The sequence below is a fragment of the Lactuca virosa genome, chromosome 8 (assembly GCF_052849685.1).
Source record: "Lactuca virosa cultivar CGN04683 chromosome 8, Lactuca_virosa_CGN04683_v6, whole genome shotgun sequence".
Taxonomy (NCBI): Eukaryota; Viridiplantae; Streptophyta; class Magnoliopsida; order Asterales; family Asteraceae; genus Lactuca; species Lactuca virosa.
This window is the reverse complement of record NC_136433.1, coordinates 19,628,865-19,649,070: the sequence shown is the minus strand read 5'-3', so window position 1 is coordinate 19,649,070 and position 20,206 is coordinate 19,628,865. Positions and strand designations below refer to the sequence as shown.

Below are 20,206 nucleotides of genomic sequence, written 5' to 3'. Positions count from 1 at the left end.
CACACACACGAGTTAGGGTTTCTGGACTCTCAAGAGGCAGTAAAGGGAGGCTAAGGGGAAAATGATCCTTTAAATAGGGTGAAAAACCCTAGAAATTAGGGTTTCATCCTCCAGCTCCTACTCGTCGAGTCCCTTCTTGGACTCGGCGAGTAGGTCACTTAGGTGCGCGGCCTAACCCGCTGCTACTCGACGAGCCAGGCAACCAACTCGTCGAGTAGACCTTGAATCCATGAGAATTTATCACCATAAATTGATATTCGAGAATCGGAGCGTTACAGTTTGAATGTTGTTTAACTTTAAAAATCTATTTACAGACAACTATATTGACACCAGATGGTCTGGGAACAAGAACCCATGTGTTGTTTGCATAAAGAGCATCATATTCTATTTTCATTGCTTCGTACCAAGCTTGATCAGGAAGAGCTCGCTTATGAGAAGTGGGAGTAGTGAAAAATGTCCTCCTGTATGGATTGTACAGAAAAGTGCCATCATTGAACTGTTTAGGAAATGCTTTGCCCAATTGACCACGCGTAACAGCACCTGATGGAGCATCTACTGGGATGGAATTAGTATCAGGAGCTGCTGGTGATGACTGCATAAGAGAAACTGGTTCATGTGAGGTTGATGATGTTTCTGGTGGCTCCGAGGCATCTTGTGTTACATTTGGATGTGTTAGAACGGTGTTTTCATTGATTTGAAAGCCTTGGATCGACGGTAATGGTGATACCAAAATAGAATACATATTTGCCACATAATGACCCGTAGGTTCCATCTGATATATATATATATATATATATATATATATATATATATATATATATATATATATATATATATATATATATATATATATATATATATATATATATATATATATATAGAGAGAGAGAGAGAGAGAGAGAGAGAGAGTTAGGTTCAAATGTGGATTAACATCTATTGTGCGGACGTATGGACAGTGTTATTCTGTGAGAATGACAAAGAAAATATGTTGTTTGATAATGTAAATACGTTCAATCTTACATAATTATTGTCATTATCACATATTCTCACTAATTAAATCGGCTATAAGGTTATTATAGACTTTTATTATTATTCTCATTCTGTCAGAAGGTTTATTGAGTCGTATTCTGTAAGATTGAAAATGAGTGAAAAACGATACGTGAGAACAAAAATGAATAAGAATTAGTGAGAATGCAAGAAAATGACGATTGTTGTGTGAGGTTAAACGTATACACATTACTAAACAACCTATTCTCTTAGTAATTATCGTAAAATAACATTGTCCAGACGTCCGCACAATAATTGTCTATCCACCATCAAATATTTGAATAATACGTTCCTATCTAATTTTCTTATGTTTACACTTACGCTAATAAGCAATCTATCTAAAATTCACTTTTTACGATACACAGAGTTGTATCGGTTTAATCGGGAAACTTCGAAAACATAATTTCTTCATACGAAGTCAGATTTAAGGGTTTTATATATCTACGAAAATCATATCGATGTTTTCGACATGTTTATGATGATTATCTTGGCTCAAAAGTAAAATATATCTACTGTGTATTTTATAATAGTAATTGTTTAATATAACGATTTACGGAAGTAGTAAAAATAGGGTTTTACAGTTAGACCGAAGTCCGAAATCACAGTTTGAGAAATTTATTAAGAAGTTTAGTTGGTGATAGTCGGAAAAGTGGGATCTTACTCTTGCACAAGAAGAATTTTCTGAAAACCATTCACGGGGTATAATTCACCACCCATATAGTTAATCGACGAAAGCAAACTATTCACCAAAAAATAAATATCCGTCTGATAAAGTGCGTGTTTTTGGGAAAATTATATGTTTATGATTTACCATACATACGGCAATGTGATGTTACAGTTATTGTAAGTTAACTGGTTTTGATTAAAAATTGAATCCCAGACTTTTCTTTCAATAATATATCAGCCCAACATGACAAAAACCATGCTTCCCATTTATTTTTAGGTTTTTGATTCTTTGAGCAGTCATCTACAAAATCAAATTTGGTGAAGGAGCTATTGAAATAGATTGGAGCATCTTCAAGACCTACTACTTACATTTTATTTGATATGTAATTTATATAATTTTTTTTGTATTTTTTAATAGCTTAGACTAAAAAATTATAATTTATTGTTTTTTATAGTAACTATTTGCGCAAAAACACTAATCAACTCTAGAAAATAATTTTCGAAAAAAATTATTCGCACCCGTCGCTTAGCGTGGGTAAACGGCTAGTATATATATATATATATATATATATATATATATATATATATATATATATATATAGTATTCTAGCATTTTTCCTAGGGAATACGGAAAATTCAATTCTTTCACTATTCCATTTGTAAATTAAGGTAATATTTTTATTGTTCCATCGATAATTTTTAAATTTCTGACAAATGTTTTTCATATGTTAAATCTGCCTTTTTTATAAGATATACGTGAAGTCTCATATTAACATTAAAAAGAGTCATTATGGAAAGATATAAGACTCCTAACATATATAAAGACATAAGAGATTGTGTCACACCGATATAGGATACATTAATACTTCCCTCAGAGACGGTTACTCGATAAGGTCAGAGAAGGTTGTGTTATAAGCCACATGGATGCAAACAAGGACTATGATACCACTTAAGATATATGTAGATTCAAATATTAACTCTCAAAAAACCGTTAATTATAAAGAGATGAAAACTCCAACATATATAAAAACATAAGGGAACCCGTTGCACCGATATGTTTGATACCCCAACATTTTCTAGTGATCATATTTTTAAGTGTATAACAATGGTATACATAAAGTTTATACAATTTTATATTTCTTATATTAACTCTTCAAAAAAACCATTAATTATGAAGAGATGAAAACTCCTAACATATATAAACACATAAGGGAATCTGTTGCACCGATGTTTGATACACTAACATTTTCTAGTGATACATTTTTAAGTGTATAAAAATGGTATACATATTATACAATTTTATAACGTTCAAAGAAAGAAATTTATCATGCTTAAGTTCTCCCTATCATATTTTTACAGGCTTTAGGTTTATGAATCTATCAAAAAGTTGTATAATTAGCATATTTGTTATTATGCCTATAAGAAAAATGAAAACAAAGTCAGTTAAGAAGTGCAATTTGGTCATTTGCAAACTTATATTTCTCGAAATTCCTCCATCCCTTGTGCATGTGGAAAGTAATGAACCAAAAGTATGGATAAACTTTGAGTTCATCACTCCTTTTACAACAACACAAAGAATCCACCTTTACTGTCCCTCGTTTTAGAGAGAAAAGCCAAGGATTTACATATTCATATATGTGTGTGAGAGAGAGAGGGGGCTAATATATATGTAAGAGAGAGAAGGGGAGAGAGACAAAGAGTTGGCAATAAAGAGCATTAGCATATCAAGAAAACTGAAACATGTCAAGGTTTAGTAACACTGTAATAGGTCTGTTGAACCTATTCACACTCTTAGCTTCAATACCGATAATAGGTGGCGCCTTATGGCTAGCAAGAAGCAGCGCCACCTGCGAAAGCTTCCTCCAAACACCACTTCTGGTCATCGGATTTGTAGTCTTGATCGTATCTTTGACCGGTTTCATAGGTGCATGCTTTCACCTGGCCTGGGCACTTTGGGTCTACCTGGTGGTGATGCTGCTCCTGATCGCAGCTTTACTGGCCTTCACCATCTTTGGGTTCATCGTGACAGGAGCAGGCGGTGGAATGAATGTTTCCGGCAGGGCATACAACGAGTATCACTTGGAGGATTATTCGCCATGGCTTAGGAAAAGAGTCGAGGATCCAAAGTATTGGATGACAATCAGAAGTTGTATTTTGGGGTCAAAGACTTGTAGGGATATTGTCATGTGGTCTCCTGTTGATTATTTGACGAAGGATATGTCTCCTATTCAGGTACTCTCTCATTCTATCGGATTTCTTTTAATTTACTGTTATATAATTACAGTGTTCAATCTTTGACCCATTAAGTTTAAGAAATTAAGCTTACCTTCTAAGTATATTCAAATGAAGAAAATTCTCGTTTCAAAAAAAAAAAATGAAGAAATTCTCGTTTTTAAAAGTTACCAACATCAAGGATCAAAGATGAGACATCATGTTGTCTACATGGTTGGTGCTCCTAATGATGGATCCATATATACGTATAGATCAAGTTAATTTAAGACAAATATATATGTGATGAGTATTTTGACATATACAGATTGTGTTAATGGTATCTAACATACTCATAATTGAAGTAAAATAATTTTAGTTATAATGGAAAGTAATATAATATTGTTGATATAGTTTTGAGTATACAAATATATGGCTCAATATATTTGCTAAACTATACGACTGATAAAAAATATGTTATTGAAGTTAAATAACATTTTAAATTAAAAAACAAATGTTATTGAAGTATCAATACTTTCCTTACAAAAGAATTAGAATAACTTTTAAATTATGTTTCAAGATATGTACTTCGAATCTAATAACTATTTGAAGTTATTAATTTATTAAAAAAAGTAATCATTGAAAGCCATAATATATATAATACTTCTTTACAAACAAACATATAAGAAATGACAAACTGCACCATACCATGTGAGCAAACCAAACCGCCCTATCACTTGATAGTCAATCACAGAGTACTAACAATATTTGTACGTTCCAAGGTTTAATTTGTAGACAGTTTGTGTAAAATTCTGCAGCTCCACCACTAGGCTACAAATCTAAGTCCGAACAAACAAGTAATAACAAATAAGTTTAATTGGAATTATATAAAAACATTTGATAATTATTTATATCAATATTGTTTGATGGCATACTTATGCAGTCGGGTTGTTGCAAGCCACCAAGTGAATGCAGCTACGGGATGACGATGATGACACAAGACTTAGATTGCTACAAATGGAGCAATGATCCGAGCACATTATGCTACGAGTGTGATTCATGCAAAGCCGGGGTTTTAGAGAATGTGAGGAGAGATTGGCGCAAGCTCTCAGTTCTCAATGTTATCATGACACTGCTTTTGATCGGTATATATTGCATCGGTTGTTGTGCATTTAGGAATACAAGGAGGTCGGAGACAGATTACCCATATGGTGAAAACCAAATGTCCAAGATCCGACCCAGATGGGATTTCTTTTGGTATGCATCTCACCACTGGAATCGATTTTTATTTATTATTATTATTATTATTATTATTATTATTATTATTATTATTATTATTATTTTGTCGTTTGAAAGGATGAAAGATCAATTTTACAAGAGGGTATATCTGTCTTTTGAAAAGACATTAAAAATCAAAAGGGTAGATATAAGACATGTGTGTTTATAAAGATTACATATTTTCTTTACTTCGAAGAAATAACTTTGTTGTTGTGACTTTTTGTAGGTGGAGATGGTGGCATGACAGAAGACACCAGCTTTATTGAAAAGTAAATTTCAACAATATTTTGTATTTTCGTGATTAAGCTCGACAGTTAATCTTGTTCTAGAAGGTGAAGTACGAAGATGAGTAAGAATATAGTTTAACATTATTATTATGTTTCTACTCTGTTTTAGGGTTGAATGTAATTTTGCATTTTGTGACATCTGTAATTATAGATTAAATATTTACCCTTTATGAAAAACTTACTTTAACTTTTCTCTTCTAGCAAAGTTCAATGTTTAGTTAATTTCATACAATGTGTGAATTTGTAGCACAATATCAAATACAACTGGACGGAATAGTGTTCACTTATTGTTACTCAATTGGGATCATAAAGCGGTAGTTGTCACGTGAGTTAACAACTTGAATTGTTCATCATTCTATGCTATCTATCCAATTTTGATCAGAAAAACATAAATCAGTTGAGGGCTGGAAAAGAAAAGAACACTCTTAGTGATGCAGATGATTTCGGGAGCATAAGTAAATGTTCATCACTGAACATATGTATACGTTTAGTACTGAACATATTACATAAAAATGAAGACCGAAGACATTACCTGCACAGCCGTCCGAGCAGTGGTGGACGCAGAACATTTTAGTAGGAGTGGCACTAAAATTTTTTTTTCTGAAAAAATCTAAATTAGTAGCGGCACTCGTATTTTAAGCCGGTGCACCTAATAGAAAAAAAAGATTAAAATTTTTTTTTTACACTACGTGCCAGAATTGAAGCAGTGGCCTGAGACCCCCCGGGCTCCACTAAGGTCCGCCACTGCGTCCGAGTCAGAGGCGCTGTGTTGCAGCAGCCGGAGGCAGAGACTACGCCGGCAACGACGTAGAGAGGAACGTATTTTTTAAGAGGCTTTTTATCCAATGAAGATTTAGTTTATAAGAGACTACCAAACAAGCTAAGAGGTTAGCTCTTAATTTGTCATTAGTAGTTTCGTTTGGAAAAATGGAAGAAAATAGGATGATATCATTGTAATAGATTTATTTTGATTTAGTTAAATTAACAAAATAAGATTTATATCATTAGCACCTATATCCTATAGGCATAATTTCTTTTATTTGTACATAGACGTTATCTTTGTACCTCAAGGTATAAACACTTTAGAACCTGGATGTTATCTTTGTAATAACACTGAACGTTTCATTTCATTTCTTTTTTCTTTCTTTGTAATTCATCTTTGTAATAGCAATGGACTTTTGTTTCTTTGTAATTTAGCGTTTTGATGTGTGGTTAAGTTTTGTTATCCTTCTTAGTCATGGTAATCTCCTTACTTTTTCTAGAATCAACCCGATTCTTGAATATAAAATGGTAATTTGATCCAAACTATAAAAAATGTTTAAAGTGATAAAACCTTCACATCTATTTTGCCAATTGCATTTATGACATAACTAACAAGACATCTCATAGCCACTTTGTTGCGTAAGTAAGACACATCATAACATAACAGTTTGTACTGTGTTTGACAGACTCCAACTAAAACTAATGTGAATGAGAGAAAACGTTTAACTTTTCGTCCCACCCAAAAAAACAAAAGAATCATAATGATCTAAGACCTAATATACTTGCATATTGAGAAATTTCCCATTTTTTTTTTTATCTTTAAACCTTTTCACTTCCATCTCTTTTGGGCTCTGTTGTCCTTCCTTTAGCTGCAAATCTGTCAGACGCCAATCTTTCTTCCAATGCTCTTGCACCCCTTTCCCTGGAAATGGAATTGCAGAGGGAATTGGAATTTAAAGGAGTTGAAGGTAGGAAAGTGTTTTTTTTAATAAATAATAATATTACCTTCTCCTAGATGCCTCAATGGAGTCAGAACCAGGTAATGCAGCACTACCTACAGTATACCCCCTTGTCTCAATGGAACTTTCAGACCTTCCACACATCATTTGATGAAAAACTGAAGCAATGGGATCAATCAAAGGTCTGCAAATCAACAAGTTAAATTACATGAATGCCCTTGAAATCATATAACCTTGGAAACAAGGGTACTGTAGAATGTAGATCTTCATTAGAATACCTTAAAAATTCAGGAAAGAAAGTAGAAAAAGCAAATTCATCACTAGGGTCACCCTTGATTTTAGTTTCTTGTTTTCTTTGAAAGTATCTGAGATAGATCCAACCAATATACGTTCCAAATATCAAAATTGGAAAGCATGTTTCTGCTGGCTCTTCTGTAAAGAAGCTCATAACAATAGACACAAATAACACCATAGATGGCAACCACTGCATAATCCAAAAAAACACAATCAAATATATAGAAAGAAATTTATTTGGTGTACCATGAATACGTTCGTATGTTCATACCTTTGCTTTAATTCTCAATGGAGAGAATTCTTGGTCAGGAACTATCTGTTTGACACCAACTAAGAGACCTGAAAGGGCCCCACCAAATCCAGAAATAGGCATGTAACTACAATAGATTAGAATTGTTAGATGTTGATATCTGTTCATGCAATTATAAGATACATTTCTTCCGTCGTTATAACTTACAGATAATTTTCCTCCATTGTTATGTAATACAAGGAGATGGCCATGATGAATAGACACAGAGAAGTCAAGAGATTGACAACAAAGATGAATATCAAGAACTCTCTAGAACCCCAGATGGGTTCAAGGAGCTTTCCAATGAAAAGAAGACCGATTGTGCTAATAAGAATCTGGAAAACAAATGTAATGCATCAGTCTGTATACATTGTCAACAATTGATTCGTTTTTCTCCTTCAAATGTATGGAAACTACAAACATAAACCCTAAAAAGGTTCGTACCCCGTGTATGCTTTGTTCAATATAACCAGCTGTTAAGAGATTCCAACCGAAAGGAATTGTCCTGTCATGCAAATTATGAACATGAATTTAAAATTACGAAAACGTCAAAACGAAACAGTGTGTTATGGTGGAAGGAAGTTAATCGATACCTGGCAGGAATGAGTGCAACATAGGTAAGGGATGTAGGGAAGATATGAACAGCAACGTGTACACAAACAAGAACGAACACTAGGCCTTTACAAAGTTTTGTAAATCCTGCAAACACGTTCGGACCCTGATCCAATTACCATTATCAAAAATCAATCAAGAAATTACAGTTGTATCTTCAATTGTTCGGAAGAAACTTGAACATGATTAGATTTATATGGATCTAGGTATGATATCGAACAAAAAAAATGAACAAAAATCAAAATTCTCAGCAAACAGGCGCTTACTGCCGAAGAACTCATGACAACAGGGCCGTAACTCAAGAATGTTGATCTGATTTAGGGCTCAATTGCTCGGTTTGTTATACTTTAATTCTGAGTAATTTGTGATAAAAGAAATTGAGAATGTCTGCTGGATGACCGGAAAACAGGAGACCGGAAAACTGCCGAAGAACTCATGACAACAGGGCCGTAAATCAAGAATGTTGATCTGATTTAGGGCTCAATTGCTCGGTTTGTTATACTTTAATTCTGAGTAATTTGTGATAAAAGAAATTGAGAATGTCTGCTGGATGACCGGAAAACAGGAGACCACCGGAGTACGGCGGAGGAGATCTCAGTCGACGGGCCTTCTTGTTTAAAGTTTTTACAGATTATTTGATTAAAGCTTTTTTTTCACTGTGTAAATTACTAAATTTTATTATGTTTATAAATTAATAAATTATATTTCTGGTGATTTTTTTATAGCTTACCGTATTAGGGAGGAGGGAGTCGTTCCCTCCCAACCTACCGAACCCACTGCCACATCAATTTTTGTCTCTTCTTTTCCTTCATCTTTCCCAACCCACAACATACGAAAATCCTATCTTTTTGAACCCACTCAATTAAAAAAAATACAAAACAATTAAATGTAAAATCTTAATTAGCAATAGAGTTATCGGCGGTACCACTCCCGCTTCAACGAGTGGGTTGATTGGTTTCACTAACTCACTTCATCATCTCTCTTTACTTTCTCTTTCTTATTTACTCTTGTACCATGTGTTTTAAAACTTGTACCTTAGTTGTTTTGTATTTTTTTTAATTGAGTGGGTTGAGTGGGTTCAAAAAGATAGGATTCCATGTGTTGTGGGTTCAGAAAGATGAAGAAAAATAAAAGAGAAAAATTCATGTGGCAGTGGGTTCGGTGGGTTGGGAGGGAACGACTCCCTCCTCCCTTATAGATGATAAATTTTCAAACGGGTTGTTGATAAACAATTTATACAAAAAAAAATATTAGGACTTTTATAAATGATTGAACTTCATAAGATGACACATCATTGTTTTATATTCTATACTAGGCGAATCCCCGCACGTTGCGCGAGAATAGAATTATATAGTTAAAATAATAACTTTTACCAAATTATTATTTAATATTTCTACTTTGAAACAAAATGTTAGTAGTAAAGCAAACATATAGTTAACCTATTAGTTTTATTAAACATTATAGTTTAATTTTTAAGTCATTGTGACATATACAGTTATTTGATAATTTTATAAACCGTTTAAAATTGTGTAAATTTTATATCAAATGAATGATAATATAACGGGTAACAAAACGTATGAACAAAAATATGAACTGAAACTTTTAGTAACATAACAATAGAAAAACATCTATTATAACATTTGTATTAAAAATATATATATATACAACGAATAATAAAAAATATGAAAAATAAACACTATAACTTTTAATAACATAAAAACACTAAAACGTCTATTATAACATTTATCTTAACTCTTCATATTTAAGTCACAAATCTCTTCAAATACATTAATGTTTTTAATGAGCAAAACTTTACAACCTTATAAAAGAAAGGAAAATAAAAAGTTATTAGTGATTACTAATTGATAATCATAAGTTAAAAACTCTTGAGTTGTAACTAATAAATATACATAAATTATAAAATTCTTGAGTTGTAGTGTGAGTTTCAAATGAATGCGGTACTTGGAAATGTATATTTATTATTATTATTATTATTATTATATTCGTCTAAATAATTGGTTTTGATGCATCATTTTAATTCCTTCAATTATTAAACATAAAGATATTTAATTATAAATTTATAGCATACATAGGTGCATATACATGTTAAACAAATCACATATAATATATATTTTTTCGTAAATGTCATATGTAATTCTTGTCGTAGTAATATGGATACATTACTTTCATATGAAGAACATATCATGATAAGTCTATCATAATTACATATCAAATGTTCAAAATTATGTTATCTTTTAAATATTGTCTTTTAAATATGTTGTGTAGGATAACCCAACAAAAAAAATAATAGAAAATAAACATAATCAAAATAGAAAAACTGCAATCAAATAAATAAGAGCATTGGGTGGTTGAATATATAAATAAAGATGTTACATAAACATACATTTAAATCAAAAGAAAAAACTAACATTCGTCAATTTTGCTCAAACAAATAAACTTATATCCATTTTATGAATCTTCTTTCTTCATTTAACACCATTCAACCATAGAAACTTGATGACAATTCTTCACTAACCTGCAATCAAAATATTTTTCTTGAAAAAGAAGAATCAGAAAGATATTCCAAGCAAAACATTAATGTTTGGAGAGTCACATTCAAGATTGAGTAATACACACAAATCATATATAAAGATTAAATGAGAAACTGAATATAAAGAAAGAATAGAAAAGCTTCATTTGTTTTGGTTGAAAGAAAAAATCATATTACAATTACCATCGATGCGACATAACTCATTTCTTCAAATCATCATATTTGGATCGTGAATGCTTCAACTATATGAAAACTTTTGAATCACAATATCTTCAAATCCTTCTTACATGTAAGATTTTATATAACACAAAAGACACAAAAGATTGGCATTTTTATAGTAAACTTTTCACTAATTGCTAATTAAACATAATATAAGTTATAAAACTTTTGAGTGTTAAATCATAATTAAGAAAACTTTTGAGTTGCATTAGTTAAAAAAGGGGTTTCAAATGAATGTGGTTTGAGGAAGTTAAAAAAAGGGGTTTCAAATGCATGAGATTCAAGAAAAAATACTAGCTTTATAAGTATGTATGATAATTCTATCAATTTTTTCTTATAATGTATTGAACTCTATAAAGTTCAATAAAAAATTAGAAAAACTAATTTATAGTATATATATTTGAGAATTAAAAACTTTTTTTTTCCATTGAAGAGTTCAATGGTCACTGATCTCAAAATTCATTGAATGTCAATGGGACTTCTGAGTATGATAAGTTTTATTCATTGAAATTATCATTATGGATGCTCTAAGTCATTATAAATAAATTATTGTCAATATATCACAATCAATTATTGTCAATATATCACAATCAATTATTGTCATTTATACGATTTGGTCACTAATTTTATTTTTATTTTTATTATTTTTTATTTTTTTGCGTAATAAGTCATTAAATTTACAAGTTGCATGTTAATTAAGTCACTTTCGTTAATTTTTAATGGATTTCCAGTTACCAAGCCTACGTGGCTATCTGACTTGTACCACTATGTCACACCCCCAAACCTGAACGGCGGGAACGTTTGGGGGCGGAGGACGTCATGTACAGTATCATAACAATTGAATAGTAAAGAAAGTACACACCACCATAATATAAATAAATTTGAAAAGTTTACATGATTGTATGTGTTACATGTTTGAATATCAAATACAATATGGTGATTCAAAATATGTTACTAACGCCAGCGCGTTAGTCTTCAAAAGTAGTTGCTACCCGATTTAGCATTTTCCTGAGAATACAAGTTATTTCAAAGAAAAAGTGTCAACAATAAAGTTGGTGAGTTCATAAGTAGTGTTTTGATAAAATGTATGCCATTCAAAAGTTCGTGTATGTTTTCCAGAAAATCCAATATTTTCTTATGAGTGTATGAAATGAGTATGAGTGTTTGTTGTATAAATTGTATGTATTTGAACCAGGAAAATCCTATATTTTCCTAAAAGTGAAATGCAGTCTCAAATGACCAAGACCGTAACCTGTAAGCAACTATGACATGCTCAAAAGAATGATGTTGTAAATCGTTATTGTACAAAATGAATGTATTTGAACCAGGAAAATCCTATATTTTCCTAAAAGTGGAATGCAGTCTCAAATGACCAAGACCGTAACATGTAAGCAAATATGACATGCTCAAAAGATGATGTATAGTCTTATTGTAAAACAAAACTATAAGAAGATTTGTATTTGAATGTGAAAAGAACTGTATCTGTTACTTTTCCCGTAAAAACGTAAATACGTAATACCATAATAATTGTCTATCCAGTGAGTTTTTATAACCGTATTATCATAATTTGTCTATAGCGACGTTCTTCAGGCGTCGAAATGAGATGACACTTGTCACCCCGGGGACTGTAGCTAACAGTCAGGGCGCGGGATCATTAGTCCCGTATAGATCTATACACACTTGTCACGTTCTTCGGACGGGAGATTCTGGTTATAAACAGGACTTCTAGTGGTACCTTAAAAGGTATATTGAAGATGAATGCCTCACGAATTCTCAATTAAGTCCCGTATTAAAATGAATATGTTTGTTTCTGAAATGATTATCCCTTTTCACAATGATAATAAAGGCATAAAAATGATTTGTATGTTCTTGTATGCATAAAGATGTCATAACGAAAGTGGTTACCCTTAATATGATGCAAACGTATAAATAGAGCTTTATGATATTTATACTCATGTTTCATCCCGTGAGGGTAAAGTAGAGCAAGATGTTTTGTATGTTAAACACTTCCATTTGATAGTTAAAATAACTGTATGCAAAGTATACCAAAATATTCCATATTTTCACTCGGGAATAACCGGGTGTTTACTTGTATTCTCCCTCGTAATGTGTTCAAAAGCATTTAAAAAGCATTTAAAAGCATAGAAATGGGGGTATGAACTCATCTGATAGAAGTGGTGAATTGAAGAAGGCGAGACTAAACTCGGGCAGTACTTCGACTGGAAAGAAGCACATTCCTCGGGAACTTCGGGACTTCGAGACTTGCGTCGTGTGCTAGGGTTGTTATCAGGGCTTCGGGGTGGTCTCGGGATGCTTAACACAGATTAGAAGTGGGAGAGAGGATAGGAATGAGCAGCCAAACTCGTAAGGCTTCAATTTCTATATATAGGCTAAAAATCGAAGTTCACGTCGTGAGTTTTGCCAATTCACGTCGTGAGTTTGTCCCGATTCGCTCATGGCATGCGTCATCTGTCAAGTGGCTCTGAAATGGTCAGTCAGACTGTTCACGTCGTGAACTTTAGTGTTCACGTCGTGAACTCTGAAAATTCTGACACATCGTCGAAACTTGTGCCTCGAACTTCAGAAATTCATATCTTTCGCATACGAGCTTCGTTTTCGACGTTCTTTATATCCACGCGTAGGTGAGATTATGCTCTACAACTCTCGTTTAGACTTCCTTGGCTAATTTTGAGTTTACTTTTAATATTACATTTTTAACAGGCCGGGACAGGAAAAGTCCGTTAAAAATCCGTAACTTCTTCATCCGATGTTCGTTTTCGTCAGACGTTGTACCGTTGAAATACCATTGATGAGATCTTCGATTCTTATTTAGGTCATGTTGGCAAAAAGTCGCTCGATCTCGATTTCGAGTTTTTAGCTGTCTACTGCTATGTCCGAAACTTCGAAAAATCATAACTTCCTCATATGAAGTCAGATTTGGGCGTTCTTTTTATGTATGTTTACGGTTTTGGGATATCTACAACTTTCATTTAGATACCTAAGGTTGAAAAGTATTTATTGAAATTTCGTAGTTTACCCTTAACAGTATTTTACCGGTTTTGTTGCGGATCTTCGATTGGTCATAACTTCTTCGTTATAACTCGGATTTCAGTGTTATTTATATTTTTGGAAACCTAGTTACGATCTCTACCAATTTATTTATCCCAATTAAGGTTATTGAACAATTTATTTTTGACCTAAATTTGACTGGTGTTACACACTATGGTCATGCCATATATATATATATATATATATATATATATATATATATATATATATATATATATATATATATATATATATATATATATATATATATATATATATATATATATATTGTGGGCCACTCAAAAATTAAAATAAAAATAAATAATTAAATAAATAAATAAGGTAAATAGGTAATTTGATTATTAGTTTCCAGAAATAATATCCTATAATTATGGTAACCATTGACTTCAGCTACCTAGGTTTCTCCATCCATCGTCGGCTTTTTAAAACCACCACCTATTCGATCCCAACACCATTACTGCCGAGGTTGAAGGGCACATCCGACAGCCCCCAGCCATCGGAGCATCACTATCAACCGACGATGCTCTACCACCACCACAACCTATCTCAGACATCAATTTCTCTATTGCCGATACACCAGAGGATCTCGATCCAGAGAAAGAGAGAAGGCGTTCGTTGAAGACATGATTAATTAGGAGCAGATGAGGAAAAAGGTCGGGATACGCTTGAAAATCCCCTTCTGTTCAACAATTCTACACAGTGAGGAGTCTGTCGGCAATGGCAGCAATCGGTGGAGGAAGCGTTTCCTCAAATTCAAAATCATCATCGTTTGCTTCCTCTCATCGGCGGCGGTGGTCCTGGCTTCATCGTCACTCCGCTCCCGCCTTCCTTGTCCGTTTTCTATGCCGATTCTTCTATCACTCAAAATTCAGGTATATGCTTGTATCTGTGTGCGTAAATTGATTATTCCAATCGATTCAATGTAAATGAGACTTTTTTAACATAAATTGTACCGGTCTTGATTTCTAGGGTTTTATTTGTGTAGAGCTTTAGGGGAGGGTTTAAGCAGTGGCGATCTGTAAGTGTAAATGTAGTTGCAAATAGGTATAGTGTAAAAGAGGTTGTGTCAATGACCTTCTTCTTATATGTAAAGTACAAAGTAAAGGTAGTTTGTCACTATTTTCATATCAAATTTACTTCTTCTTATATGATAAAAATCAGTTTGTTTCTGTAGATGATTCAATGGATGATATTGGTGCGATTCCAATTCTTTTGGAATGGAATCACGAATTCCAATTCTTTTGGAATGGAATCATGAATTCTAATTTTGTTGGAATGGAGTATGAATATTTTCTCACTGATTTATGCATGTTCTACAATTATTGGTTATTGGTTTTGGTGCAATTCACAAGTCCACATATTTTTCCAAAGGAATTTAGTTTTTTATTTTTCATTTGCTAATGCATTATTGGAATCTAAACTACAATTTGGTTTTGTTTTCATAGAAGTTGATGCTTGAAGAAAGAACCACAAACTTGAAAGTGATTCTAAGCAACATTATTCTTTTAGAATGTATTAGTGTCGTTGTTAGATTTTGATGTTTTCTTTCCCGTTTTGAAAGTTTTTTTAGTTTTATGCTTTAACATTATTCTTTTAGAATGTAATTCTTAACAATTGTTACCTGTATTCTATAAGAAATAATGTATTTTTTGTTTTTATTCTTCAATTGATTGTTCAAGAATTTGTTATTCTACAAGAAGTTTTTAAAGTCATGATCAAGAAATAGGTTCAAGAATATTTTTATTATTTATGATTCAAGAATATTTTTATTTTTGAATATACTCATAAACATATTCTGTCAGAATGTCCGAATTAAAAGAATTATAATTCGTAAAATCGGATTTTTAAAATTAATAGAATCTATGATCCCTTAAAATATGCAATTTTCCTTTATTAAATGTATACTAATTGACTAAAATACCATTGTAATTAAATTAGATGATATTTTTCAATTATATTTAATTCAATAATATGTATAAATCACTTTCTTAAAATAAGTAAAATTGATTGGCTCACATTTATATATACAATAACAAAATAATTACTTTGAATAGAATAACCTAAGCCCTATATATATATATATATATATATATATATATATATATATATATATATATATATATATATATATATATATATATATATATATATATATATATATATAGGGCTAATGTCATAAAAACCCTCAAGTTTTTAGGGTTTTGTCGGTTTTACCCAAAGTTGAATTTTATGTCCGTTTTTACCCTAACATTTTCGAAAAAATGTTCGGTTTTACCCTTTTACCGGTGATAACAGGTTTTCCAGGTTACCATTATATTAAATTCGCAAAAAAAATCCTTAAGTTTCCCCTTTTTTTTACGTTTTTACCCTTAAGTTTATAATTTTTTTACACTTTTACCCTAAGTATTTTTTTCATAATATACGTATTCATGCAGAAAAATCGAATTTATATACGAAAAAATGATTAATTAAATATCGTATTTATAATTTTTTAATGTTATATATATATATATATATATATATATATATATATATATATGTTTGTTTGTGTGTGTGTGTGTTTGCAAGGTTATACCATTTAAAAAGATAAATAATATTTTTAGAATTATGAATACGTGTTTTATAGATATAGTTTTTACAAGTATAAATACATATTTTTATATTTTTATATATTAATATGTATCTATACTTCTAAAAATATATTTATACTTAAAAAACATATATCAAAATACATATTTACACTTCTAAAAATATATGTATATACTTATATAAACAATGGTTCAACAAGTTTTTTTATTGATATGTATATTTTTAAATACATAAAAATATGTACCTGTAGTTCTAAAAACATATTAATTTGTGTTTTTTTTACATCTTAAATGATTTATCCAAGAAAAAAACTCATACACACACACACACACACACACATATATATATATATATATATATATATATATATATATATATATATATATATATATATGAAGAAATAACATTAAAAAATTGTAAATACAATATTTAATTAAATTTTTTTCGTATATAAATATTATTTTTCTACATGAATACATATAATATGAAAAAGAAAATACAAAGGGTAAAAGTGTAAAAAAAATATAAACTTAAGGGTAAAAACATAAAAAAACTATAAACTTAAGGGTTTTTTTGCGAAGTTAATATAATGGTAACCTGTTATCACCGGTAAAAGGGTAAAACCGAACATTTTTTGGAAAATGTTAGGGTAAAAACGGACATAAAATTCAACTTTGGGCAAAACCGACAAAACCTTGAAAACTTGAGGGTTTTTATGACATTAGCCCATATATATATATATATATATATATATATATATATATATATATATATATATATATATATATATATATATATATATATATATATATATATATATATATATATATATATATATATATATATATATGGAAAATGTAACCGTAGAATAATCAACTATTGTTATTTGTTCAATTTGATCACAAAACTATTTTTATGCACAATAATTCATTAAACTTACAAGTTGTTTGTCAATTAAATCACATTTGTTAAATTTTTAACAGATCCCACGTTACCAAGTTTACGTGGAAGTGTGACGTGTCGAAGAAACTTATGTGGCAGTGCGCCACGCCATTAGTCATCCACCCCTTTTTTTATACCTTTTCTACTTAATTTATATCATTAAACAAATATATGGGTGACAAACTCAACCCATATCTCTGTCTCTCTTACATACAGAACCATACTTTGGAAAATGTTCAAAATAATTTTTTGGAAAAACAAGTTCTGCAAATCGAAACATAGGTCCGATAATCGGATATGAACACTGGTGTTGTCGCGTTGAGCGGAATCAGGTTTTGACTTACACTTTTGACGTAGACGATGTCGGAGTTCAAGTATCCTTATGGTTGTTGAATCAGAGTTGAAATCGATGCATACAAGGGTTTCTATGAACGGCGGTGCTTTACTGCTCGAGAAGGAAGAAGAGAGAAAGCCATCTTCGTTCGTGTACCACTGGTTAGAAGGGAAGAATGGACGAAAGAAAACAAGAAATTGGTGTTGGTCTGACTCCTGTTAAAGGTCTCGTTCATGTGAACGAGAAGAAGGTTAGTATTATGTAGGTAGGACATGCCCTAATTAATTTTATTAAAAAGATAAAACATAAAAAATGAGAAAATGTCATTGTAGCACAATCAACTATTGTCATTTACCCAATTTGGTCACTAAACTATTTTTTTTACGCAATAGGTCACTAAAATTCCTCGGAATGTCACACTTCGATGTAAGCTCGGTAACCGGGATTCGTTAAAAATTAACAAAAGTGATTTATTTGTCATGTAACTTCTAAGTTTAATGACTTATTACACAAAAAAATAGTTTAGTGACCGAATCAGATAAATGACAATAGTTGATTATACTACAAGGACATTTTCCTTAAATTTAAATAATTTGATAATATATAAACAAAACTGCTAATATGGTTAATGGTTTGCAAAAAACGCTAGATATTATCTACAAAAATTCAACTAGCATGGAAGGTCAAAAAAATATGCCACCGAACATATGTATACGAAAAACAAACAACGCACATACACACACTACGCGGGTGTTTGGGATTGTTTGTTTTTTTTTTAACTCTAAAAGTGATTATGGGCAAAAATATTTATTAATTTATGGTGGTGACAAAAAGAGTTTTTAATATAGTGTTTAGACTAGTTTTGTGGTGACAAAAGTCAATAACTCAATAAGTTAAAAAATGGTTGATTTAAAATCTCATTTGTGAAGTTATTGTGGTTAAAAAACTAAAAAAAGTTTCAAAAATTCAAATATACATGAACTTTAAGTTTTTTTTTTAAACTAATAGAAAAAGTATTTTGAAAAATGCTTTACTTTTAGTTTGGCAAACAGTTTTTTTACCTGCCCAAAAAATCAATAAGAACAATCACAAACACCCTCCAAAGCATCTTCATCTTCATCTTCATCTTCCTTTGACATTAAAAGCAAACAAATATACTCATGTCTCCCCAATCTCTCTCGTCAACTTTACTCTTTTTATTTTATTTTATTTTATTTTTTTAATGTCCAAACAAGATCACAAGATTTCAAGGTCATAAGTAGAAAACTTCTTTTTAAAATGAAGAGCATAGGTTGCCAATCGACATCTCATGTTGGATTTTTTCCCTAAATTCAAAACCACTTCTCAATCGAACCACACCAGTCAATTAAACCATTGCTTTCCGCTTGAATGGAAAATCAAAACCCATGGAAATCAATCTTGTTTTTGTTTCAAAATCAAAGTTCATGGAACTGGATCTAACCCAAAAATATAAATCCCATGAAAATATGGAATTAATGGAGAAAATGAAACATGCATCCAATCCAAACACAGCATGTCTAGTCACAAATTCAGTAAATCCACCAATACCAATCACCAATCACTGATCCCGTGATCTGGTGACCACACTGCAAGCACTAACCCGGAGGAAGTCGAAAACTGGTGTTATGCTTGGTTGATGTGTCTTCCGATTTGAAGTCCAATAAAAAGAACTAGTAAGGAATTGGGTTAATTCATCTCATGTAATGAGATACGGATTGGGGAAGAAATCAAAAAAGTTAATGTGTATCTTTATTTGTGTTTATGAGAAGTGGAACCTTTAAATGTGATTTATGTATGGTGACACGTGTGTAGGGGCGTTTAGAAGAAAATAAAGAATTGCATGTAAGGTGAAGAAGACAACAATGAAGTAGGGGTGACAGTTTACATATGATGGCAGTGGTGGAAATGAATTATACAACACCTAATTTGATATTATGCTAATCTTTTACATTAAAATGGTATAACACTTTCGTGTATCATTTTTAGTCTCACATCTTTCATTTTATTCTATTATATTCTATTATAGTTTAAAATATGTAAATAAGTAAATCCTAAATGTAATAATTATTTATTATTATA

At 31.2% G+C, this 20,206-nt stretch overlaps 2 protein-coding genes across 2 annotated transcripts; one reads left to right on the top strand and one right to left on the bottom strand.

Annotated features, from left to right (window-relative positions):
• Positions 1 to 3,233: 3,233 nt before the first annotated feature.
• On the top strand, positions 3,234 to 5,677 carry LOC145134102 (tetraspanin-6-like). The gene is made up of 3 exons (XM_079069013.1): positions 3,234 to 3,945; positions 4,865 to 5,178; positions 5,426 to 5,677. The coding sequence occupies exons 1-3, from the start codon at positions 3,454 to 3,456 to the stop codon at positions 5,463 to 5,465; spliced, it is 846 nt and encodes a 281-aa protein (XP_078925139.1). The 5' UTR covers positions 3,234 to 3,453; the 3' UTR covers positions 5,466 to 5,677.
• Positions 5,678 to 6,810: 1,133 nt separating this feature from the next.
• On the bottom strand, positions 6,811 to 9,030 carry LOC145133657 (rhomboid-like protein 19). The gene is made up of 8 exons (XM_079068592.1): positions 8,669 to 9,030; positions 8,384 to 8,508; positions 8,235 to 8,295; positions 7,959 to 8,125; positions 7,773 to 7,878; positions 7,486 to 7,691; positions 7,254 to 7,391; positions 6,811 to 7,170 (listed from the first exon to the last, which is right to left on the bottom strand). Exons 1-8 carry the CDS (start codon positions 8,681 to 8,683, stop codon positions 7,068 to 7,070), a joined length of 921 nt encoding a protein of 306 aa, XP_078924718.1. The 5' UTR covers positions 8,684 to 9,030; the 3' UTR covers positions 6,811 to 7,067.
• Between the last annotated feature and the right edge of the window lie 11,176 nt (positions 9,031 to 20,206).

Coding starts and splice junctions, on each gene's coding strand:
- LOC145134102 (XM_079069013.1), top strand. CDS start 3,454: ATGTCAAGGTTTAGTAACACTGTAATAGGTCTGTTGAACCTATTCACA. Junction 3,946..4,864: donor AGGATATGTCTCCTATTCAG/GTACTCTCTCAT, acceptor ATACTTATGCAG/TCGGGTTGTTGCAAGCCACC. Junction 5,179..5,425: donor CCCAGATGGGATTTCTTTTG/GTATGCATCTCA, acceptor GACTTTTTGTAG/GTGGAGATGGTGGCATGACA.
- LOC145133657 (XM_079068592.1), bottom strand. Junction 8,126..8,234: donor TTGAACAAAGCATACACGGG/GTACGAACCTTT, acceptor TTTGTTTTCCAG/ATTCTTATTAGCACAATCGG. Junction 7,879..7,958: donor ACAATGGAGGAAAATTATCT/GTAAGTTATAAC, acceptor AATCTATTGTAG/TTACATGCCTATTTCTGGAT.